The 20268-nt window shown below is 34.7% G+C and overlaps 1 protein-coding gene across 1 annotated transcript in view; it reads right to left on the bottom strand.

Annotated features, from left to right (window-relative positions):
- Positions 1–19520, bottom strand: part of LOC132707668 (uncharacterized) — a 43113-nt gene extending 23593 nt beyond the window's left edge. Inside the window, exons 1-9 of the mRNA XM_060679591.1 lie at positions 19298–19520; positions 17797–18060; positions 14895–15204; positions 13538–13674; positions 13059–13229; positions 11676–11927; positions 6804–6961; positions 1447–1711; positions 720–983 (exon numbers count right to left, since the gene is read on the bottom strand). Coding sequence (XP_060535574.1) covers positions 720–983; positions 1447–1711; positions 6804–6961; positions 11676–11927; positions 13059–13229; positions 13538–13674; positions 14895–15204; positions 17797–18060; positions 19298–19505 — 2029 coding nt within the window. The 5' untranslated portion in view covers positions 19506–19520. The remainder of the gene's footprint in view (positions 1–719; positions 984–1446; positions 1712–6803; positions 6962–11675; positions 11928–13058; positions 13230–13537; positions 13675–14894; positions 15205–17796; positions 18061–19297) is intronic.
- Positions 19521–20268: the final 748 nt, after the last annotated feature.

The raw sequence follows: 20268 nt of genomic DNA on the forward strand, positions 1-20268 counted from the left end.
CCCCGTACAATATGCGAACACTTTAAATACAATCGTTTGAGCTATCTCTATGGACTAAGCTGTCATGTAGAAGAAGAGTACCAGTATTTAACTTACAATCAACTTTCCTTTCAAAGCTAACTCAATTTTGAGATTTTTGGTAATACTGGCACACCCTGTATATTTTCAAAAATTGTCAAGAATAAAAGTTTATGGGCATCAATGTTCCGCGCCTTTTCGTTCAAGAATTTTTTTCGGTCCGAAGAACGATTTTCGAGAAATAGTCACTTTTTGGTTTTTGAAAAAAAAAGGTTTTTCAATTTTTAAAAATACTTCCCATTATCCGATTCCTCTCAATAGGTTCCGTCACGGGCTTAAGCTCTATGCTTTTGCAAAATTTCAAATCGATAGCTCCAAATTTCAGACACTTATTGTGTTCCATAGCGAAGTTCAAAAAACAGTGGAAAATCTAAAAAGAAGATAGACGTCAATGTCCGATGGCGGCCATTTTAGAGTATATTGTGCGGATCGTGGAGGGTAAAAAAGGAGCCAAATTTCATCCTCCTACCTTAATGCGTCCGAAAGTTATGGCCGTAGATGGGTTCAGTCTACGGAGAACGGAGAACAGAAAGACAAAAGAAATAGAACCAACCGTTACCGAGATCTGGAGTTTAGTAAGAAGCGCGTATACTTTCGATTTTTCGAAAGTAACAATTGCAAAATAACTTCGTTCAACGTACCCAAGGATTCCAATATTTTGCTCATCTGGTAGACTATGCTATACATCATCTTCATCTTGCCGGAGGTAAAGGTAGGTGTGAGCTTAGCTCTTAATGTTCTCCAGCGTTCGCCCTCTAAATTGAAGAGGTGATTGGTCAGCATCTCTTTATCGTGATGGTAAAAATTGTGATCGGTAAAATGTTGGAAATCCGGTTGCATGATCCTTTTTATTAAGTGCAAATCCGTAACGATCCAAACGGGTTCGAAGAAAAGGTACATCCCGACTAAAACGGCAAAAGCAAACGTTTGTAACTAACGCTAGGGATCCCTTAATATTGCTGGATAAAATAAGATATTCATGTGTCTAATATTTTTTGCATTATTTTCAATTTTTCTCCCATTTTTGCAATGTCATCGATGTAAATTAGACCTGACGTTCAAATAGAAATCTTCTTATCAATATTTACCGTGTCTCTGCAGATTTTTTTTTTCGTATGCGCATTTAGATTTTAATCTGAAGTACGTTTTTAAATTTTTATTTTTCAAATAGTAAAAACTCGAAGGTCCAATGCGACTCCTACCAAATTACGAGATAATAACTAGAAGACGAAAAATTTAAAAAAAGCGACACAAAACTTTTGGTATTTGCATTTTAAATTGACGATGACACTATTTTATAAATAAAATGGGATTTTTTTTCATTTAAAGTGAGAACTGAAGATTAGATTTCTACAATTTATTGCTTACAGTATCTCTGGTCGTCTTTAAATTTTTTATAAAACAATTGAATGTTTTGCTCCAGAGTCATTTTCTTCAAGATAGCGTGTTTAAAGCTGCCGAAGGGGAACTTCACTTCCGCTTGTGCCACCCCCCTCCTTTCCCAGTATGTGTACTTCCATTTTACGTAGAAATATAAAGACACCGACACCGCTAACACAAACAATATCAATAACATGGCGATAACCACCGCGACTTGTTTAAATGAACGGTTGTTTATAGTAGCTGCTCGTTTTTATAGAGGTTTTGGCATTGTTTTCATCATTGGCGTACGAAATTCTTGATATAGTGATCGTATTTCAAGATGAATTCGCGCGCACCATATCGTTTGTCTCGCTTTCTTGCACTGACGTCAGCGCTTTTGGCTGTATTTTAATTTGTTTAACCCATATTATCCCAAACAGAAAAAAATACTTTTTTGCTCTGAAATTATTTATTTTCATGCACCTAAGAATACATTACATATGTAAAAAAAAAATAAAAACTCGAAACGCACGAAAAAATATTGGTGCCTGGACGAGAAAGAGCAATGGACTGTAATTGTTTGTTTAATTGAAGCTAGAAATAACGGGGCAATTCAAAAAATAATATATCGATGTAACGAGACGAAAAATGACAATCTCTTTTCTTCTTGGCCTACCTTGATGTAGCTCTGGCTGTTGACCGACACAATTTCGCAATACTTGACGGCACTCGAGATATTAATTCTGGCACGCGGAAAAATGCTCTCACGTTGGTCTCTACCTGAATCGTACTAGTCCCGATCACGGCGGAGTACGACACCCAAGCGACATACGAGTTTTTCTGGCCATATACCCAGTGAGATTGTCACCAAAATACGCGGAGAATATAACCGCAGCAATTAATTAAAAGAAAACCAATTTCAATTTGCTCGATATAAAAATTCCCCAATTACAAAAATTAAAGAGGAAAAATAAAACAAAACAATTCCGACTGGACGGAACATACCGCCCACCTAAAATGGCAACATTTTATTAATGAATCCAAAAAAAAAGAAAATAATTAACAAAAACCGTAATAACAATTCCGATAGCCACGCGAATTCTAAGCTTAAAATTAAAAATTAATATATTGGAAAACATTAACAACTAATATATTGGCAAAGGACAAACCTTTAAAACTGGGCGTTTGAGCATACCCTTTGCCGTCTTAATAGAGACTACTCTCACCACTCCGTCCGTACCCGGATGGACTTCTGTTACGCGCCCCAAATGCCAAGCCAATGGAGGAGAGAGATTTTCTTTAATTAACACCAGGGTGTCAATTTTAATATCAGTGGAGGGATCATACCACTTCGATTTTTGGTTAAGGGTGTGAAGATACTCACGATGCCACCTTTTCCAAAAATCCTGATGCATGCGCTGTAATAACTGCCAACGCGAGAGTCTTCCCAATTTAACTTCGGTTAAATCTGATTCAATAAATGTGTTAAGAGGTTGAAGATTTAGAAAATGACTAGGAGTTAGAACGCTTAGATCGTTAGGGTCGGAACTAACAGGGCACAATGGCCTAGAATTTAGAATCGCTTCAATTGCGGTCAGAACTGTGATGAACTCTTCGTAGGTTAAAATATGGGTTCCTACTACCCGAACAATATGGGTTTTCACTGACTTGATGTTACTCTCCCATATTCCACCAAAAGTTGGCGCCGAAGGAGGGTTAAAGTGCCACTTTATGCCTTCTCGTGTGGAAGCATTATGCATCTTTTGAGCGAGTTGTTTGGCGGCTCCAATAAAATTAGTGCCACAATCACTGTAGATGTCCGTGACAAGACCACGCCGAGAAATAAACCGTCTTAACGCCGCAAGGAATGCATCGGTAGACAATTCAGTAGCGAGTTCTAAATGCAGAGCCTTGGTGGCCAAGCATACGAAAAGACAAATATAAGCCTTATAACTTTTTGAGCTTCGCATTTTGCCCATCGTTACTTGGAATGGACCACCGAAATCAACCCCACATTTGGTGAAGCATTTTATTTCATTTACTCGCACTGCAGGTAAGTTACCCATTACCGGAGGAGAAGAACAGGGGTTACTTTTAAAACAACGAACGCAAGAAGAGATGACCTTTCGTATCACTCTTTTAGAGGACGGGATCCAATATCTTTGGCTAAGTAAATATTGGGTAGTTTGTAGCCCAACGTGTAAGTACTTAACATGTGTATGCTCCACAATCAGACGAGTCAGCCTATGATCACTTGGAAGTAAACACTGGTGTTTATTACTATATGGAATAGAAGAGTGATGTAAACGTCCGCCCACCCTGAGAATACCATCTTGGTCAAGAAAGGGAGTGAGCTTGCGAAAATGTTTCGGGAAGGACTTCAAATTATACGAGTCCTTTTTAGAGAGTGCAGTTATTTCCTTGTTATAATAAAATCTTTGAATTTGCTTGATTAAAATTAAGAGGGCTTGGTCGAGTTCAGATAGAGAAAAACATTCATTTAGCAACAGCGTTGGATTTTTAGTCTTTGAGATGAAGCGCATTATGTAAGCGAAAACGCGATTCAATTTTGATAAAGATGAGAACCGGTCTATTAGGTTATCCCAGCAACATCTCTCTGTAGTCGAAATAGTAAGAGTCGTCTTTCGTCTTTCTAATGTCACTTCGTTGATCTTTAGAGACTCGTTTGACCAAGGGTCACAATGGGAAGTTAGGAATGACGGCCCCGCCCACCATTTTTCTAAGTGGAGTAATTCGCAGGGTACAATGCCGCGGGTAGCACAGTCAGCAGGATTTTCTTGTGTAGACACATGAGACCATTGACTAGGAGATACCTTGCCAATAAACGACACACCCTGTAGAATTTTTCCAATAGAGTAAATAGTTTTTGAGAAAATAGCGATTTTCAAGTGGATTTTTTCTCCAGCATAGAAATAGAAAAAATGTAGCAAATGAGGCGGCTGTTTAAACCAATTAGCCATATTTTTTAAGAATTTTGATTTACAGATAATAATTAACTCTGGAAAAGAACAATTTTCAGGGTCTTATAGATTTTTGTCCATAATCGAAAAACCTGAATATAATTGTAAAAAAACTGCTTGAAATAAAAATGACAGCACTGGATCTTCCGCGTTTCCTGGTTAAAGAACTTTGCAGATACTTTTACTTTCAGTTTTTTTTACTAGTGACATTTGATCAAATTTCACTAGTAAAAACTGTCAAAAACAAACAGTCATTGCTATCGATCTCCCAGAATATATTTCAAAACCAACAATTTTCTTAAACCAGAACTTTTCCAATGTTTCAGACACGATCCTACAGAGTTATATCAAAGACAAGTCTAGGAAGTAATTCCTAACTCCACAATATTTAGTGACAAAGACAAACATTTTTTAAGAATTATGAAACCACAACCGCAGAAATTATATTCTTTAGTTAAATTACATAAACAAGATATGCCCATTAGACCAGTCGTGCCTTATGTAACAGCTCCAGCAGTTAAACTCTCAACAAAATTAGTAAATATTTTAAAGTTCCACACAGATTTTAAACCAAAATTTGCAATAAAAAATTCTTTTGAATTAATCAACAAAATTAAAGATATCAAAATCTCTTCTAACGCAACACTATTGTCTTTTGATGTTCAAAACTTATTTCCCGGTATTCCACCTATGGATGTGATAGGTTTAGTAGTTTTCACCCTAACTCGGAAACAGGTTAACCCATTGTAAAATAAGATTTATTAGATTGCTTAATAATATCCTTAGACTAAAATTAGTTTGAATTTAATGGACAGACTTACATCTCAAAGGAAGGTTTGATTATGGGAAACCCACTTAGTCCTTTTTTAGCCGAGATTTTTATAATTTAATGGACAGACTTTCATCTCAAAGGAAGGTTTGCTTATGGGAAACCCACTTAGTCCTTTTTTAGCCGAGATTTTTATGGATAATTTTTAAAATATCATACTAGAACATCCTTTAAGTAAAAGTTTTCTGTGGTGGTATAGATACGTCGATGATGTCTTTGCCTGCTTTGTTGGAACGGACAGACAATTGAATTCTTTTTTAAATTACATTAACTCGTTACATAATCGTATAAAATTCACTATGAAGATTGAACAGAATAACTCTATTAATTTTTTAGACTTAACTATTACGAAAGCGCAACACAAATTAGATTTTTCAATATATCATAAATCTTCACACACGGACACAGTCATACACAACAGCTCAAATCACCCTTATACACACAAAATGGCTGCATTTCACTTTTTTATACACAGACTTCTTAATACGCCACTCTCGACAGAAAATTACAACAAGGAACTTAATATCATTAAACAAATTGCACTGAACAACGGCTACAATCCTTCCATTACAGATAAAATAATAAATAAAAAACAAATCCAGGCAACAGTAAACTCTATTTATCCGAAACCTAATACATAACAAGAACAATTTAAAACAATTACATACATAGGAGAACCTAGCGAAAAAGTTTCAAAACATTTGTCAAAATGTAGTTTAAAAATAACTTTCAGAACTAACAGAGAACGGAGATTAACAAAATGAGACATTCAAATGTATTGCTTAACGATCAATTAGATTTAAATACCTCTCCTTTATTGAACTTAAATTCTCACAACAACATTAATTAAGGTTTTGTTGTTGAAAAACATGCGTAAAAATCGAATAATAACTGGGAACATTAATTTTATTAGTAACAAGCCGTCTATTGTTTAAAATACAAGATAGGCAAATATCATAAAACGTAGGACACATTCAGTACTTCCATGAATAAATAAGTAAACTGCCAAACTTGGAAACATAGAAATTTACTAGGTCATTCAGGGCACCATATAAAGTAAAGATGTGTCATTTAATAAGTGAATCTAGAGCCCGGCTTGGTCAAGAATCGATAGTTTCTTCGGTGCCACTTCCATCACTTAATGCCATTAGTAACAATTTCACTCCCATTTTAATTAGATGTTATACTGGCAGTTACCGTACCATTTTTAAGAATTCCCTTCAACAAATTTGTTTGAAAATGGCATCTATTGTTAGTCATATCAATCCCAAAATATTATTATCAATTATATTTACATTTGTCCGAATTAATTTTTGCCTACTCAGCTTGTTATGCGATTCGTTATCAGGATGAGTAAGCTTAATTATCTCGCTTGGCAAGTGAGTGTCACGCACCATAATAAGCCGTCAAACCTCTCACAAATGATATGGTACTGCGCTGTTTACCAGGTAATAATTTAAGACTTAATGAACGGAAGACAATGGTGAAAAAACACAACAGTCGGGTAAATTAAAAACTATATTTCATTTTGGTAAAATAAAAATTTAATCGACTCGTGAAACGTTCAAAAGGATTTCCTTTTCTTGACGCAAGGCAAGCACGTCCATCATAAACTCCAACTTCTTCGGGGTGCTTTCGTGAAGACGGTATTTGAAGTTCTTTAACAGCGCGGCAATGGACAGCTTCACTTGCATGTAGCCAAATCTCATGCCTAAACAATAAAAACGTTGACGTCGATAGCAACGTAAATTTCCAAATTCCATGTTTTTCCAAAATTCTGACTACATATATCGCTAAAGAGAAAGAAATATCTGTTCTTAAAAGCAGGTAAATTGACATAACTTTTTGAAGGGTATGATTAACTCATGTGCCGAGTTTGAATGAAGTTTAACAAGCCAATCTTCAATATGATAGCAAGCTTAGAAATTTTTTTATAGTTTGTCAGACTGACAACACGAAAATTTGTGACAGTGACAATATTTTTATTTACAATTTGTTACGTAACCGTAATTAAGTGGTATTATGCAGGAAACAGTTTTAGAGTAGCAGTGTCTGAAATATTTTCAGATTACTTTCCTGCTAAAACTATAAATTAAACGTATTATTATCCAATTCGAATCCAAAGGTACTGCAACAGATAAGCGCAAAATGTTTAGCTGAAAATGTCTATAATAGAGCAGGGGAAACAGACAATAGAGATTCGAACACTTTAGTGCATGTGGAGGAAAACAAAATGATTAGTACGAGCATTCTTGGACAACGATGAGGAAAGAGTTTCATATTCACCAACTAACCAAATGTTCGAACTGTGGTACTCGAGCCAAGACAATGAATATTGCTTGAAATAGAAATTACAGCACTGAATCTTCCGCGTTTCCTGGTTAAGGAACTTTGCCGATCGGGTTAACAGTTTTGAGAAAATATTTTTTTTCTGAAAGACAAAATAACCAGAAAAAAGGTTCTTCGAAATTTTAAAAAATATTTGGCTAGTCTTGATTGGGTCAATTATTTTGCAATTTAGATGCGAGTGTGGCCTTTTACTTTTGTGCTAAATTTGAAGTCAATCGCTGCAAATCTGAGACACCTCTTACTCATTATTATGTAAAAACCTTTAATACAAAAGTTTCAGCTGTCCACACTACACTACATGGTCATGTCAAATTTTCCGTTTTTTGCAAATGCCGATCATACCCTGTATATTTCTGAAAATTATCAAGATTGATAGACATTTGACCAAATGTCACTAGTAAAAACTATCAAAAACAAAGCTTCTGAAAATAACATAATATATACACGTGCAGATAAAGTGAAGACAGTCATAGCTATCGTTCTCCCAGAATATATTTCAAAAGCAACAATTTTCTTAAACCAGAACTTTTCCAGTGTATCAGACACGATCCTACAGAGTTATGTCAAAGACAAGTCAAGGAAGTAATTAGTAACTCCACACTATTTAGTGATAGAGACAAATATTTTTTATATGTCTTATTTAACAACTCCAGCAGATAAACTCTCATCAAAATTAGTAAATATTTTAAAGTTCCACACAGATTTTAAACCAAAATTTGCAATATATTTTTTTTAATTAATCTATAAAATTAAAGATATCAAAATCCCTTCTAACGCAACACTATTCCCCTGTATTCCACCTATGGATGTGATGGATTTAGTAGATTTCACCCTAACTCGGAAACAGGTTAATTAATTGGTAAAACAAGATTTATTAGATTGCTTAATAATAGCATTCTTGGACAATCTGTAAATAAACATCAAACACATAATACGAAAAGCATCAACAACTCCGGCAAGGCGATGAGGAAAGAGTTTCTTATTCACCAACGAACCAAATGTTCGAACTGGCGATACTCGAGCCAAGACAATGAATATCGCTTTTTTCATACTGGAAGCCACTATCCTCAAAAAATGATGTTATGGTGAGAATTTCAGCGTCGCCCACCCCGAAAGCAAAACAAGTTTAAAATATAGATATTTCAATATACAATTACATTTTTTTATTTTTGTGTTGTTTTTCCATGCTTTATTTAAAACTGTTTAGCGATGTCAAAAATAGTTTTCTTCTTCTTCTTCCTGTTCCTACGTTAAGACCAATGACTTGTGTTTACTGGGTAATAATCTTATTTGTGATTCTGATGACCTGCTATCTTGCCATCTTTTTTATGGTCTTCCTCTGGATCTTTTCCCCTCGGGTTTTCCATCTCTTGTAATCTGTGCTCTTCCATTCTCGTTACGTGATGATTCCAATTTCTTTTTCTCTCTCGTCCCCATCTTACTATATCTTACATTGTTGCCGGATATCTTCATTTCTTACATGGTCTCTATTCTTTCCTATTATGCATCTTAATGTTTTCATTTCAGTTGTTCTTAGCGCTTGTTTTGTTTTCTTTGCATCGGCTCTGGCTTCTCTGTCATACATAAGTATTAATTGGTATTATATATGTTTTATAGATTCTTGTTTATTTCTCCACACTATATCCTTTAATGCACCTGCTGTGGCTGCTGCTCTCCTTACTTCATATATCGTCTCTTGGTAAATATGTCGGTGGCTTGTTACATCTACTCCTAAGAATCTAGATGACATTACTTGCTTTATGATTGTCCCTTCTATCTCCAGGTTACATCTTATGGGTTCCTTAGATACTGTTAGACATTCAGTTTTCTCTATTGACATTGCCGTATTGTATTCTTTTGCGGTTTGTCTTCGCTATTAGATATCAGTAGAATCGAATCGTGATATTTATGTTTCCTATTTTGTATCCTGTTAATCTTTTTACTTTTTCATCGTTTTGTCCATAATCAGGTTAAACAGAAACGGACTTAAGCTGTCTCCTTCTCTTATTCCTGTGTTCACCTTTATTTCTCCAGATACCTTTCCCTCAGCTTTTATTTTAGTGGAGCATTAATACAGTAATACATTTTTTTTTAAGTGAGTATGCTATCGAATTTTATCAAACACTTTTTTTAGGTCCACGAAACACATGAAGATAGGGTTGTTGTATTCTATTGACTTTTCAATACAAGAGGAACGAAATCCGTAATAAATTACATAATAACTAATAAAAACATACAGCCTAAGAACATACTGGATGTTCGGGTACTATCCTCAGTGTTAAGCAAAATCAGATTACAGAGACCACCTTTGATGAAAATCCACCCAGAATACATAAATAAAGCTAATATAGAATCACTAGAAAACGAAAGCACAAAAACTCTGTACCAAAACAGAATTAAAAATAGAAGAAATCGAAATAACACATAACGATGATGAAGAACAATGCTGGAAAACAAACAAACAACATAATAACAGCTTCAAGAGAGACGTATACTTAAAATATAGAAGAAGCGGGGCGAATGCAATTATAAAAACCATCAAAGAGGAATATTGGGAAAGATTCACGATTTTTATGGAAGTCAGAAAAGAATGTGGAAACAATTACGATCAACTAAAAGAACTAAGCAAGCCATAGCCTACGAAGAAATATTTTTTGCGTTACATCAGAAATGTAAATTTTTGGCATATCCTATATGACTTACCATCGAAGTCACGTATTGGTCATTGGAATAACTGTATTGGCTGTAAAATTTTGAAATAGACACGGTACCTATAATTTAATTCTAGATTTTGCTACCGAATTTAATTTGGGACGTAATTTTGTCAATATTTATTTTGTAAAAATCCGTTCATTGTCAAATATGTCATGACTTTTAAAGTCGTGTGATATTTATACACAAGGATGTGCAGGAAAAAAGTTATTTTTCAAAAAATAGTGTTATTTATATTTAAGGTAAATTAAATTAAATTAAGTTTAAAGATATATTAGAAGTTGCTGTTGTTATTCCAACAATCATACATTTTAAATATTTCAAATATCAACCTCATTGAACTTTGTTCAAGTGCTTTGATAGAAATCAATCTGAGTTTAGTTCGCTTAAGAAATACAATACAAATGTACTTTAATTTTGATAAAAAATAAGTAGGTGCTTTTAGAAGTCTTTCTCACAAAAAACAAATATTTTTTTGAAAACTTTTTTAGTTTTAGGCGTTTATTGGATCACAATCTTCATGGTCTCCTTCAACACTGTGTTCTGATACCAAATTCAAAGTATCCTCTGCTTATACACTAGCCCCATTACCAGCCGATTCAACATTTTTATTTAATTAGTGAATGGTTCTTTTTGCAAAACTTCTGGATTCCTCCTGCGTCGGTTTTTGCTGAGTCGAAATTGAAACAGTTTCAGTCAAGCTCTGAAGAAACCAACAGGATGATTGGCGAAACGTCAGCAATTTCGACTCGTAGCAGGCGAATTATCAACCGCAATATTTTTCATTGTTCGTGGTCGATCAGCATTTCCAACAACCAAAAGCATCTCTTTTTCTCCAATCATATTTGCACATAGCATTATAGTCAATCTTTCTTTTGCCATTTTGCCACCTAACCACTTTTTCTAAAATAGAAACCACCTTCATCTGCATCTAAAATATCCTTTGTTTTTGCCATTTCTAACAGCGATATATGGCAACATCGTAAACTTATATAACTCCCATATTGCTATAGCTATCCAGTGGGAATTATTCCTTTTTTTTTTCTCCAAAATATAACTATAAAAAAAGTTGAACCCCTTATTTTTTCAGCTTGTATATTATTCGAAGTTTAAAATGATAATGGAAATGATAAAGTGTCATTTTCAGGTGCCATTTTTATTATATTTTTAAGAAACTTAATGATAAGAGAATCTTTTTGAAGAATAAATGTTTTTCCAAAGGATTAAGAGTATAAAAATCATCAAATTTATGTACAATGTTGCATTTGAACTACCATTACGTATATGGTGAGATGCTAAATTATAGATTTTGATAAGAAGTTCATATCAAGATCGCGATCGTCACAAAGAGCAAAATTAACTACCTATGCATTGTCTAGGGCCATCGCCAAACGGCAGCCATGCACTGGAAATTCTGTTCTTCTTTTTCCCTTCACTGAAGTTCTCCGGGTTGAATTCCTCCGGGTTTCGGTATATATCCCGGTCGTGTTGTATCGAAATAACGGGAATAATCACCTGAGTGCCCTTTTCTATTACCAGGTCGGCTTCGGGCACTTTATACGCTTTTGTGCACACTCTAGTGTGAAAAGGAACTGGTGGGTATAGTCGCAGGGTTTCTAAAAATTCATATAATCATAACGACAGCTAGTCTTTGGTGTACGATTTTAAGAATAATTAGAGGTTAATGGATTAAATAAAAGTTTATTTAAGTTGCGAAAGTAATGGTGTGTCTCAAATTATATTGTCTTGGCTTTTGACAGACCATCCACCTAGAAGTTATAGCACAGTTGTGGGTAAATCCATTAATTTATTGACAGCTTTTTTTAAAGATATTTCCACATAATACTTTCCACAAATCAGCTCTGAAGAAGCCAACAGGATGATTGGCGATACGTCAGCAATTTCGACTCAGCAAAAACCAACGCAGAAAGAAGCCGGAAGAAACACAGACAGCTTTTTATAAGTAAGTACTAGTTTAAATGAAATGCCAATTGTGAAAAATGTGCGGGAATGCTCAACTAAAAAGAGAACTAGAAAAAGGCGAAACTGACATAATTATTAGCCGTGCCACCCTCCATAGAGTTACTTATAAAATTTAATTTAAATACCTCAAAAAGGACAAAAAAAGAGGAGTAACATAATCGCACCTTTAAGATTTTGTTACCTTCAGAAAATATAAAAGTTCAAAAACTGAAGCTCAAGAATGCTTGCTGCGAAATGAAATTTATCTTGAAAAGTGCAACTTTTGGAAGAGCCCCCTTTCGTAGCAATGCATGTGGTCCTCGTAGCATCAACTTAATAAGAATAGATTCTCTGATGAAGAACCTGATAATTCTGCCAACAAGTCTTGCAAAGTTCATTCCAAACATGCCGAACAGGGTGGAGATCCATGCTACATGCTGGTCATTTTAAACTTGCCCATCCAGCTGATTCTCGATTAAAGGCACAAATTTAACAAGGTCTTGGAGGATTAATTCAAAGTAAAGATAAACGGTTAGTGTTTACAGTCCAGTCAGATCAAGGACTGAGATAATGGTGTGATTCAGAAAACCAAACAATTGGAATTCATAAAAGATTATGTTAAACAGTATTGCCGTAATTGCCGTCAAAAGCCAATATGACAATGTTGTTCGTATAGATAGAATCCGTATCAAAATATCCAACACCAAAGTGTTGCTATTCAACATTTGGTGAGCATTGATCACCAAATGTTGAAGGAAGTAGTGAACCATCTTGTGTATGCCTACCATCGATACACATTTGAGCGTAGTGCATCTCTTGCAAAGCCTCGTACGTCAATTTCCCTCCGTATTTGGCACTGACTTCTTTTATTTCCTGGCGCAATTTGTCTTGAATCTCCTCGTGAGAGGCCAATTCGTAGAACAAAAACGAAGTTGTCGTTGAAGACGTTTCGAAACCTGAAATGAAGATGGAAGCATCGTAAAATCTTACGGATAATGAAAAGACAATTTAGATTTATGAGAAAAAATAATATTGTTGTGAAACATGGTACATGGCCATGATTGGCCCTGACGTACAATTTAAAAATGTTTTGCAACGTTGCCGGTTCTACCCGAAATCAGTGATAACATTGAAATTTGAAATTTTGATATACAAATTTAAATAACTTCCACTAAATGTTCCTTGTTGGCAAAAAAAATGTAAATATATGTATTTCAATCAAAATGGATGACCCATAAATGATAAGCATACTGGAAATACCAACCAGCTAAATAAAAGAGAAACATCATGGCAGCCACATCATTGTCAGTTATTATTCCCTCGCCAGTTTTTGATATATCGCCACCGTCCTCCAACTTGCCCTTATTTTTCAGCTGCAACAGGAGCTGCACAAAGTCATTCCTAAAAATTATGTGAAATTGTTAAGTGCTTTCTATCCATAGGTGACAAATTTGATTGAGAACGTTACTTCCAGCTCATCACCAATTGAAAAGCTCAAAATTGATAAGAGTTCTTAGAGGGTGCTACTTTCCACTGTGATTAGTGGAAACGGCACTTTGGAAGGAATATGACTGCACGTACAGGGTGTTCCTTTATGGTGACTGTTTTGCCACTGATCTCTATTTAAAGTAAATTAATACTTTTAATTAAGCTATTTGCAAGTGGCATAAAACATTCTAAGATAATCTAGACCAGTGATGTCGTGAGAATGTTCGAACGCGTTCTCACTTCGTAATGTGACGACCCGCATAAAAACTACCTGCGGCGATATTCAAAACCCAATAATATTTTGGACAATTCCAGACACTCTCGCATTTTCGATTCGTTGCTCTGTTTTTCCGAAAGAACCGGAAAAATCCAATTCCCGAACAATCCTTGCAAGATCAATTAGTTAGCGACTTGTTTGGGTAATCCCCGAAACTCCCACAGCATTAGTTAGTTAGTGGATGTTAAAAAAAGAAACGTGGATTCGTAATTTCGAGTTTTTAAAGAAGAATGGACGTGTGTGCGCTTACTTTGCAATACAACTGTTGCAGTTTTAAAAGAATATGACATTCAACGCCATTTCAAGAGCAATCATGAAAACCACTCCTACTCATAGTTAAGTGAAGAGGTGAAAAAGATTAAATCGAAAGATTTAATAAAAAATTTATCAAGTCAACAACAATTATTTCATAGAGCTCTAATCATTCTCAAAGACAATAAAATTAAAAAATACGAAATTAATTTCAATCTTTTCAACAATGAAGCTTAGGATAACTTCTTTACTAAGCAGAATTTTAGATGAGTACGTTTTAAGAATTTCTGCTTCGCAAATGATGAAATTTTGTTAAAACAATCTCAATTTCATTTTTCTCATGCACCATCAACCATTAATGACACCAAAAAGTAAAGTGGTAATACTTCACATCAAGAACTACACTAAATTCATTTTATATTCTCCGCTTATAGTTTTCTTACCTTTTGCTTTTTTACTATTAATAAGTGTATGTAATAATATATGTACATGTATACGATCGTCTAGTTATTACAAATGACCCGTCTGAAAAAAAGTTTCCCCGCCACTGTTCTTGACAAAGGTGATTAGATTATAAAAAGATATTACAGCATCCTTTTGCTACCTGAGAACGTTGTTTTTTTCCCTGAATTCCACGGTCTTTTTGACAACGTCCAAGAAAAAGTTGGTCGCGTCCGTGGGATAACGCAGGTACCCCAACCTCGCCAGTAAATTCCAGTTGACTATCTGCTCCAGTATGCGAAGCTTGTTGGGATGGAACGCCCTTCTGCCGTATTTTCGGAACTCCGTGTCTGGATTATCGATGCAATTGGTTTCCAGGCCAAACGCGCAGCTTGCGATCACGTCCGTGGAAAACCTGGCGACGGTGTCCCTTATGCTCATGCTTTTTGGATTTTGGATGTGGTTTTCCAGAACTAGGTGCAACGACTACGATGTATATATTCCGTTTTGAAGAATTAAGTAAAGCAAATTAAAAAATTGAAATTATATTTCATATTTTGCAAATTCTGGAACAGCAAAGGCAATTTGTTCATGCTACTTCTTTTGCTTGGACACACATTAGATTTGGATTGGATATTCAACAAAGAATAAGACTTATGATATGAACAAAAGCAGACACTTCGGAAGTTAAGATATATGGCTCTTCGCTTAGCCTAGTTGCTCCAAGATTCTCAAACAATTCTGGGGTTTGAAAGAAGAAATATGTCAATTTCTAAAAATGAAAAATCAAGACGTAAGTTTACAAGATTTATCTTTCTTAGTTGATATAAACAAACACTTAACCGATTTACATTTATCGTTACAAGGGAAAGATCATATTATTACGAAAATGTTTGACATAATTAAAGCATTCAAATGTAAATTAGTTCTTTGGGAAAAACAACTCAAAAATGAAGATTTGACACACTTCCCGACGTGCAGCATGAACAAAACGAGTTTAGATGATACGTGTTCGTATCAAAAATACGCAGAAAAAATTGCAAATTTAATAGCTGAATTTGAAATGAGGTTTAACGATTTTAGTTCCCTCGAAGACAAATTTTTATTGTTTTCTTCGATTTTCTCAATAAGTATAGATTCAGTACCAAGCCATATGCAAATGGAGGTGATCCAGATTCAATGCGACTCAAATTTGAAAGAAAAATTCATTCAAGTGGGCGTGCCTGAATTTTTCAAATATTTACGTCAGATTTGAAAATACTCGAAAATTCGCATATGAAATTATTTCCATGTTTGGTAGTACTTATCGGTGCGAGCAGTTATTTTCAGTCATGAAAGGTAATAAGTCTCCTATTAGAAACCGTATCAATGATGCTCACCTTGGGTCAGTGTTGAAAGTTATCACTGCAAACACAATTTCTCCAGAAATAGGAAAAATAATAGCAGAGAAGAGATGTCAAGTATCAGGACGTAAACATTAAATTTTTCTTATATATATATACATATTTTCACGTATTGATTCACGGATGGAGAAATGTGACATTTTGACGAAACGTCTGCAGGATTCCAGTCGGAGTTCAACAATCGAACGGATGATATCCCGGAATATAGTGTCATATATATATATATATATATATATATATATATATATATATATATATATATATATATATATATATATTCTCACGTATTGATTCACGGATGGAAAAATGTGATGACACTATACTCCGGGATATCATCCGTTCGCTCGTTGAACTCCGACTGGAATCCTGCATCCGACTGGAATCCTGCAAATCCTGCATCCGACTGGAATCCTGCAGACGTTTCGCCAAAATCTCACTTGGCATCTTCAATGCTCGTGTTCGAAGTGTTTTCGGAGCGCGAGCATTGAAGATGCCAAGTGAGATTTTGGCGAAACGTCTGCAGGATTCCAGTCGGATGCAGGATTTGCAGGATTCCAGTCGGATGCAGGATTCCAGTCGGAGTTCAACGAGCGAACGGATGATATCCCGGAGTATAGTGTCATCATATATATATATATATATATATATATATATATATATATATATATATATATATATATATATATATATATATATATATATATATATATATATATATATATATATATATATATATATATATATATATATATATATATATATATATATATATATATATATATATATATATATATATATATATATATATATATGATGACACTATATTCCGGGATATCATCCGTTCGCTCGTTGGACTCCGACTGGAATCCTGCAAATCTTGCATCCGACTGGAATCCTGCAGACGTTTCGCCAAATCTCACTTGGCATCTTCAATGCTCGCGCTCCGAAAACACTTCGAACACACGGAGCGCGAGCATTGAAGATGCCAAGTGAGATTTTGGCGAAACGTCTGCAGGATTCCAGTCGGATGCAAGATTTGCAGGATTCCAGTCGGATGCAGGATATATATAATTTTCACGTATTGATTCACGGATGGAAAAATGTGATGACACTATATTCCGGGATGTCATTCCTTTCGCTCCTTGAACTCCGACTGGAATCCTGCAGACGTTTCGCCAAAATCTCACTTGGCATCTTCAATGCTTACGCTCGTGTTCGAAGTGTTTTCGGAGCGCCTAAACTGTGAGGAGTTCCTAAACTGAGGTACTCTGAATGTGAGAACGCTTATATGGGAAATTAAAAAATCGTCGTCCAAATAAAGATGGTTATATCAAATGAAGTAGATATCGATCTTCTTACTTGCAAACGTCCTTCCTGGGCACATTAGACCTGAAGAGGCAGTAAAAAAAGCCTAATTACACAAGCTCTGGTTTACTCGTTCTCTTGTAAAAATCTGCATGAATTTAATAAGATTAGTGGGGTAATTAAAAATCTAACCAGAAACAAATAACAGTTGTGAGGTTGCTCTTGTAAACCGCAAGTCCCACAAGACTAAAAAAGTTTTATTTTGATCCTAAAGGAGAATACGAAATGTTCTAACGTATTTAATAATATAATATTACTAAAGCTGATTTGTATAGTGAGGTATTATACTATACAGACCTGACGATTCTAGTTTAGTGCTGAGATCGTAGACTATGCTGAACATCATTTTCATCTTTCCGGACGTGAAAGTGGGAGTCATTTTAGCTCTGAGCGTTTTCCATTTGTCCCCTTCGATGCTGAAGAGGTGATTGGTTAGGATCTGGGTGTCGTGGTGGAAAGAAAAATGATCCGTAAAATGTTGGAAGTCCTGTTGTAGGATGCGCTTTATCAGCGTCAAGTCCATGACCAGCCATAGTGGAGCAGTGAACATGTAAAGTCCCACTAATAAAATTATCTATTTTAAACTTGAGGTTGCCGACTTAGCAGTGGTATACAGTGTGTCCGAAAGCAGCATATTCTACATCCAAATTCCAATCATTCATTTTTTCGAAATTTTAGTAAAAACTGTCGGAGAATTGAAACCTCTCATATTTAAACGATATTTAAATTTACATAAAATTTCAAGGATTATTCAGCCAATCGCGAGAAATTTTCACATTTGCGTTTCGAAGTAAATTTGACGAACTTATCTTATTGACTTTTGTCTTAAGATATCTTTTATAATGCACTTATTTTATCAACCTTAAGTGGGATCTGCTACTTTGTATGGACCTTCCCCTCACTTTCCATTCTTTTGAAGTTAGTTTTGGTCCACGGCAACGTGTTAATAACCTCAAAATTCTAAATGCAAGATGCTACTCGTGAAATTTAAGAGTAAACAGCTAAACCGATTTCATAATTTAAATAAAATTATCAGAAATGAGCGTTTGGTATATGCGCTAAATTTATACAGCTTTTTGATAAATCGTTTTTAGGTTTACAGTATTATTACATTTAGATAAATTAGATTCGCTTCAGTGGCGTGCCAACTGTTTTCGCATAAGCGTTTTATATATCTATTTGAGTTGCACACTCGAAGTTGCATACAGTAGAAAGAGTTTGGTATATATATATATATATATATATATATATATATATATATATATATATATATATATATATATATATATATATATATATATATATATATATATATATATATATATATATATATATATATATATATATATATATATATATATATATATATATATATATATAATTAAATAATTAAATGAATAAAATAAAAAAATAAAATAATTAAAAACGTATATAGAAGTACGAATAATATGGAAATAGTAAGTGCAAATTGTAATAAATATTATTATTTTAGAAAAAAATCATGGACCATCCTTTCAAGCAAGCTTGCCTCACGTTTTTGTAAGTAAAATGATTGTGTTATTCTTCTGATGTCCTGTCTTCTCTGTACTTTTCTCTTATACTTCTCTTTGGTGACCTGATGGGACACTATTTTGCTGGTACACTGTTCACTGTCCAATTCCACATTTCAATTCAAAACAATAGTTATAATTCTAATTTTAAGTAGTAACTCCCTATCCGTCTAACTGCCACTCTCGAGTCCCTTGACAATCGACTACGGCTATGAAGAAACGCAGCACAGAACCAAAAGTTCACTCACCATACTTATGAGACTTTTTGTATATGTTATAGTATATCCCCGCTGTCGCTTCAAACGTCATTTTCTTCAGAATCGTACCCCTGAAGTTGCCGAAAGGGAATTCCGGTTCCGGTTGCTCTACCCCCCTTCGTTTCCAATAAGAATATTTCCATTTCGCGTAAACATACAGAAATATTGGCACAGCGATCACCACAAATATTACTAGCATTGTGCGGACAACTTTCCCAAAATCTCCAGTCTTTACTGATAGACGGAACCATGTGTGATACGAGCCTACTTATACGTTAAAACAATTAAAACAGTGACGTAGGAAATAAATTTTATATCTTGTAATTTTTTTTCCCACAATTGTTAGCAAAATTGAATTGAAATGTAACCCAATACTTAACCGGTTGTATACTCCGTCGTTTTTTACTAATTTATCGCTTCGAATGGGTTGTTTTGCGTCTATGGAAAGAAAAAACATTTCCATTTATGTTCAATACGCCAACAACTTGGTGGACCAAATGTAACCCATTTAAAGTGACACTCTCCAGACATATCTAACATACCTACCAAAAGAAAGTTTTGGTAACGTGATGTCCAATTATTGTCTTGTTTTATCGGCTGTTTTCAAGTCTGTTTGTGCTTCATCACAATTGCCGAGTAAGAAAAGATGCACTTCAACAAGAGTCTAAAGCGCGATTCCACTGCTACATATAATACGTTGTTTCTTCTTATACGACCACATATATCAGAGAAATTAAAAACCAAACATTTTTGAGGTCATAGCTACAGTAGTATGAGGCAAACTCTTCGTAAGACAACAAGCAGACATGAGTTGTTAGCATGTTATCAACGCAGTTCATAGACCAAACTTGAAATTCAGAATTGGTTAACAGAACAAAAAGTCGAACTTTGTAGCACGGTAACTATCTACAATAAAAAAAAATATGCATTTTATGCTCAACTGCTTAACTATCTCTCCTTTG

Source organism: Cylas formicarius, unplaced genomic scaffold, assembly GCF_029955315.1.
Source record: "Cylas formicarius isolate icCylForm1 unplaced genomic scaffold, icCylForm1.1 PGA_scaffold_9__14_contigs__length_23061073, whole genome shotgun sequence".
Classification (NCBI taxonomy): domain Eukaryota; kingdom Metazoa; phylum Arthropoda; class Insecta; order Coleoptera; family Brentidae; genus Cylas; species Cylas formicarius.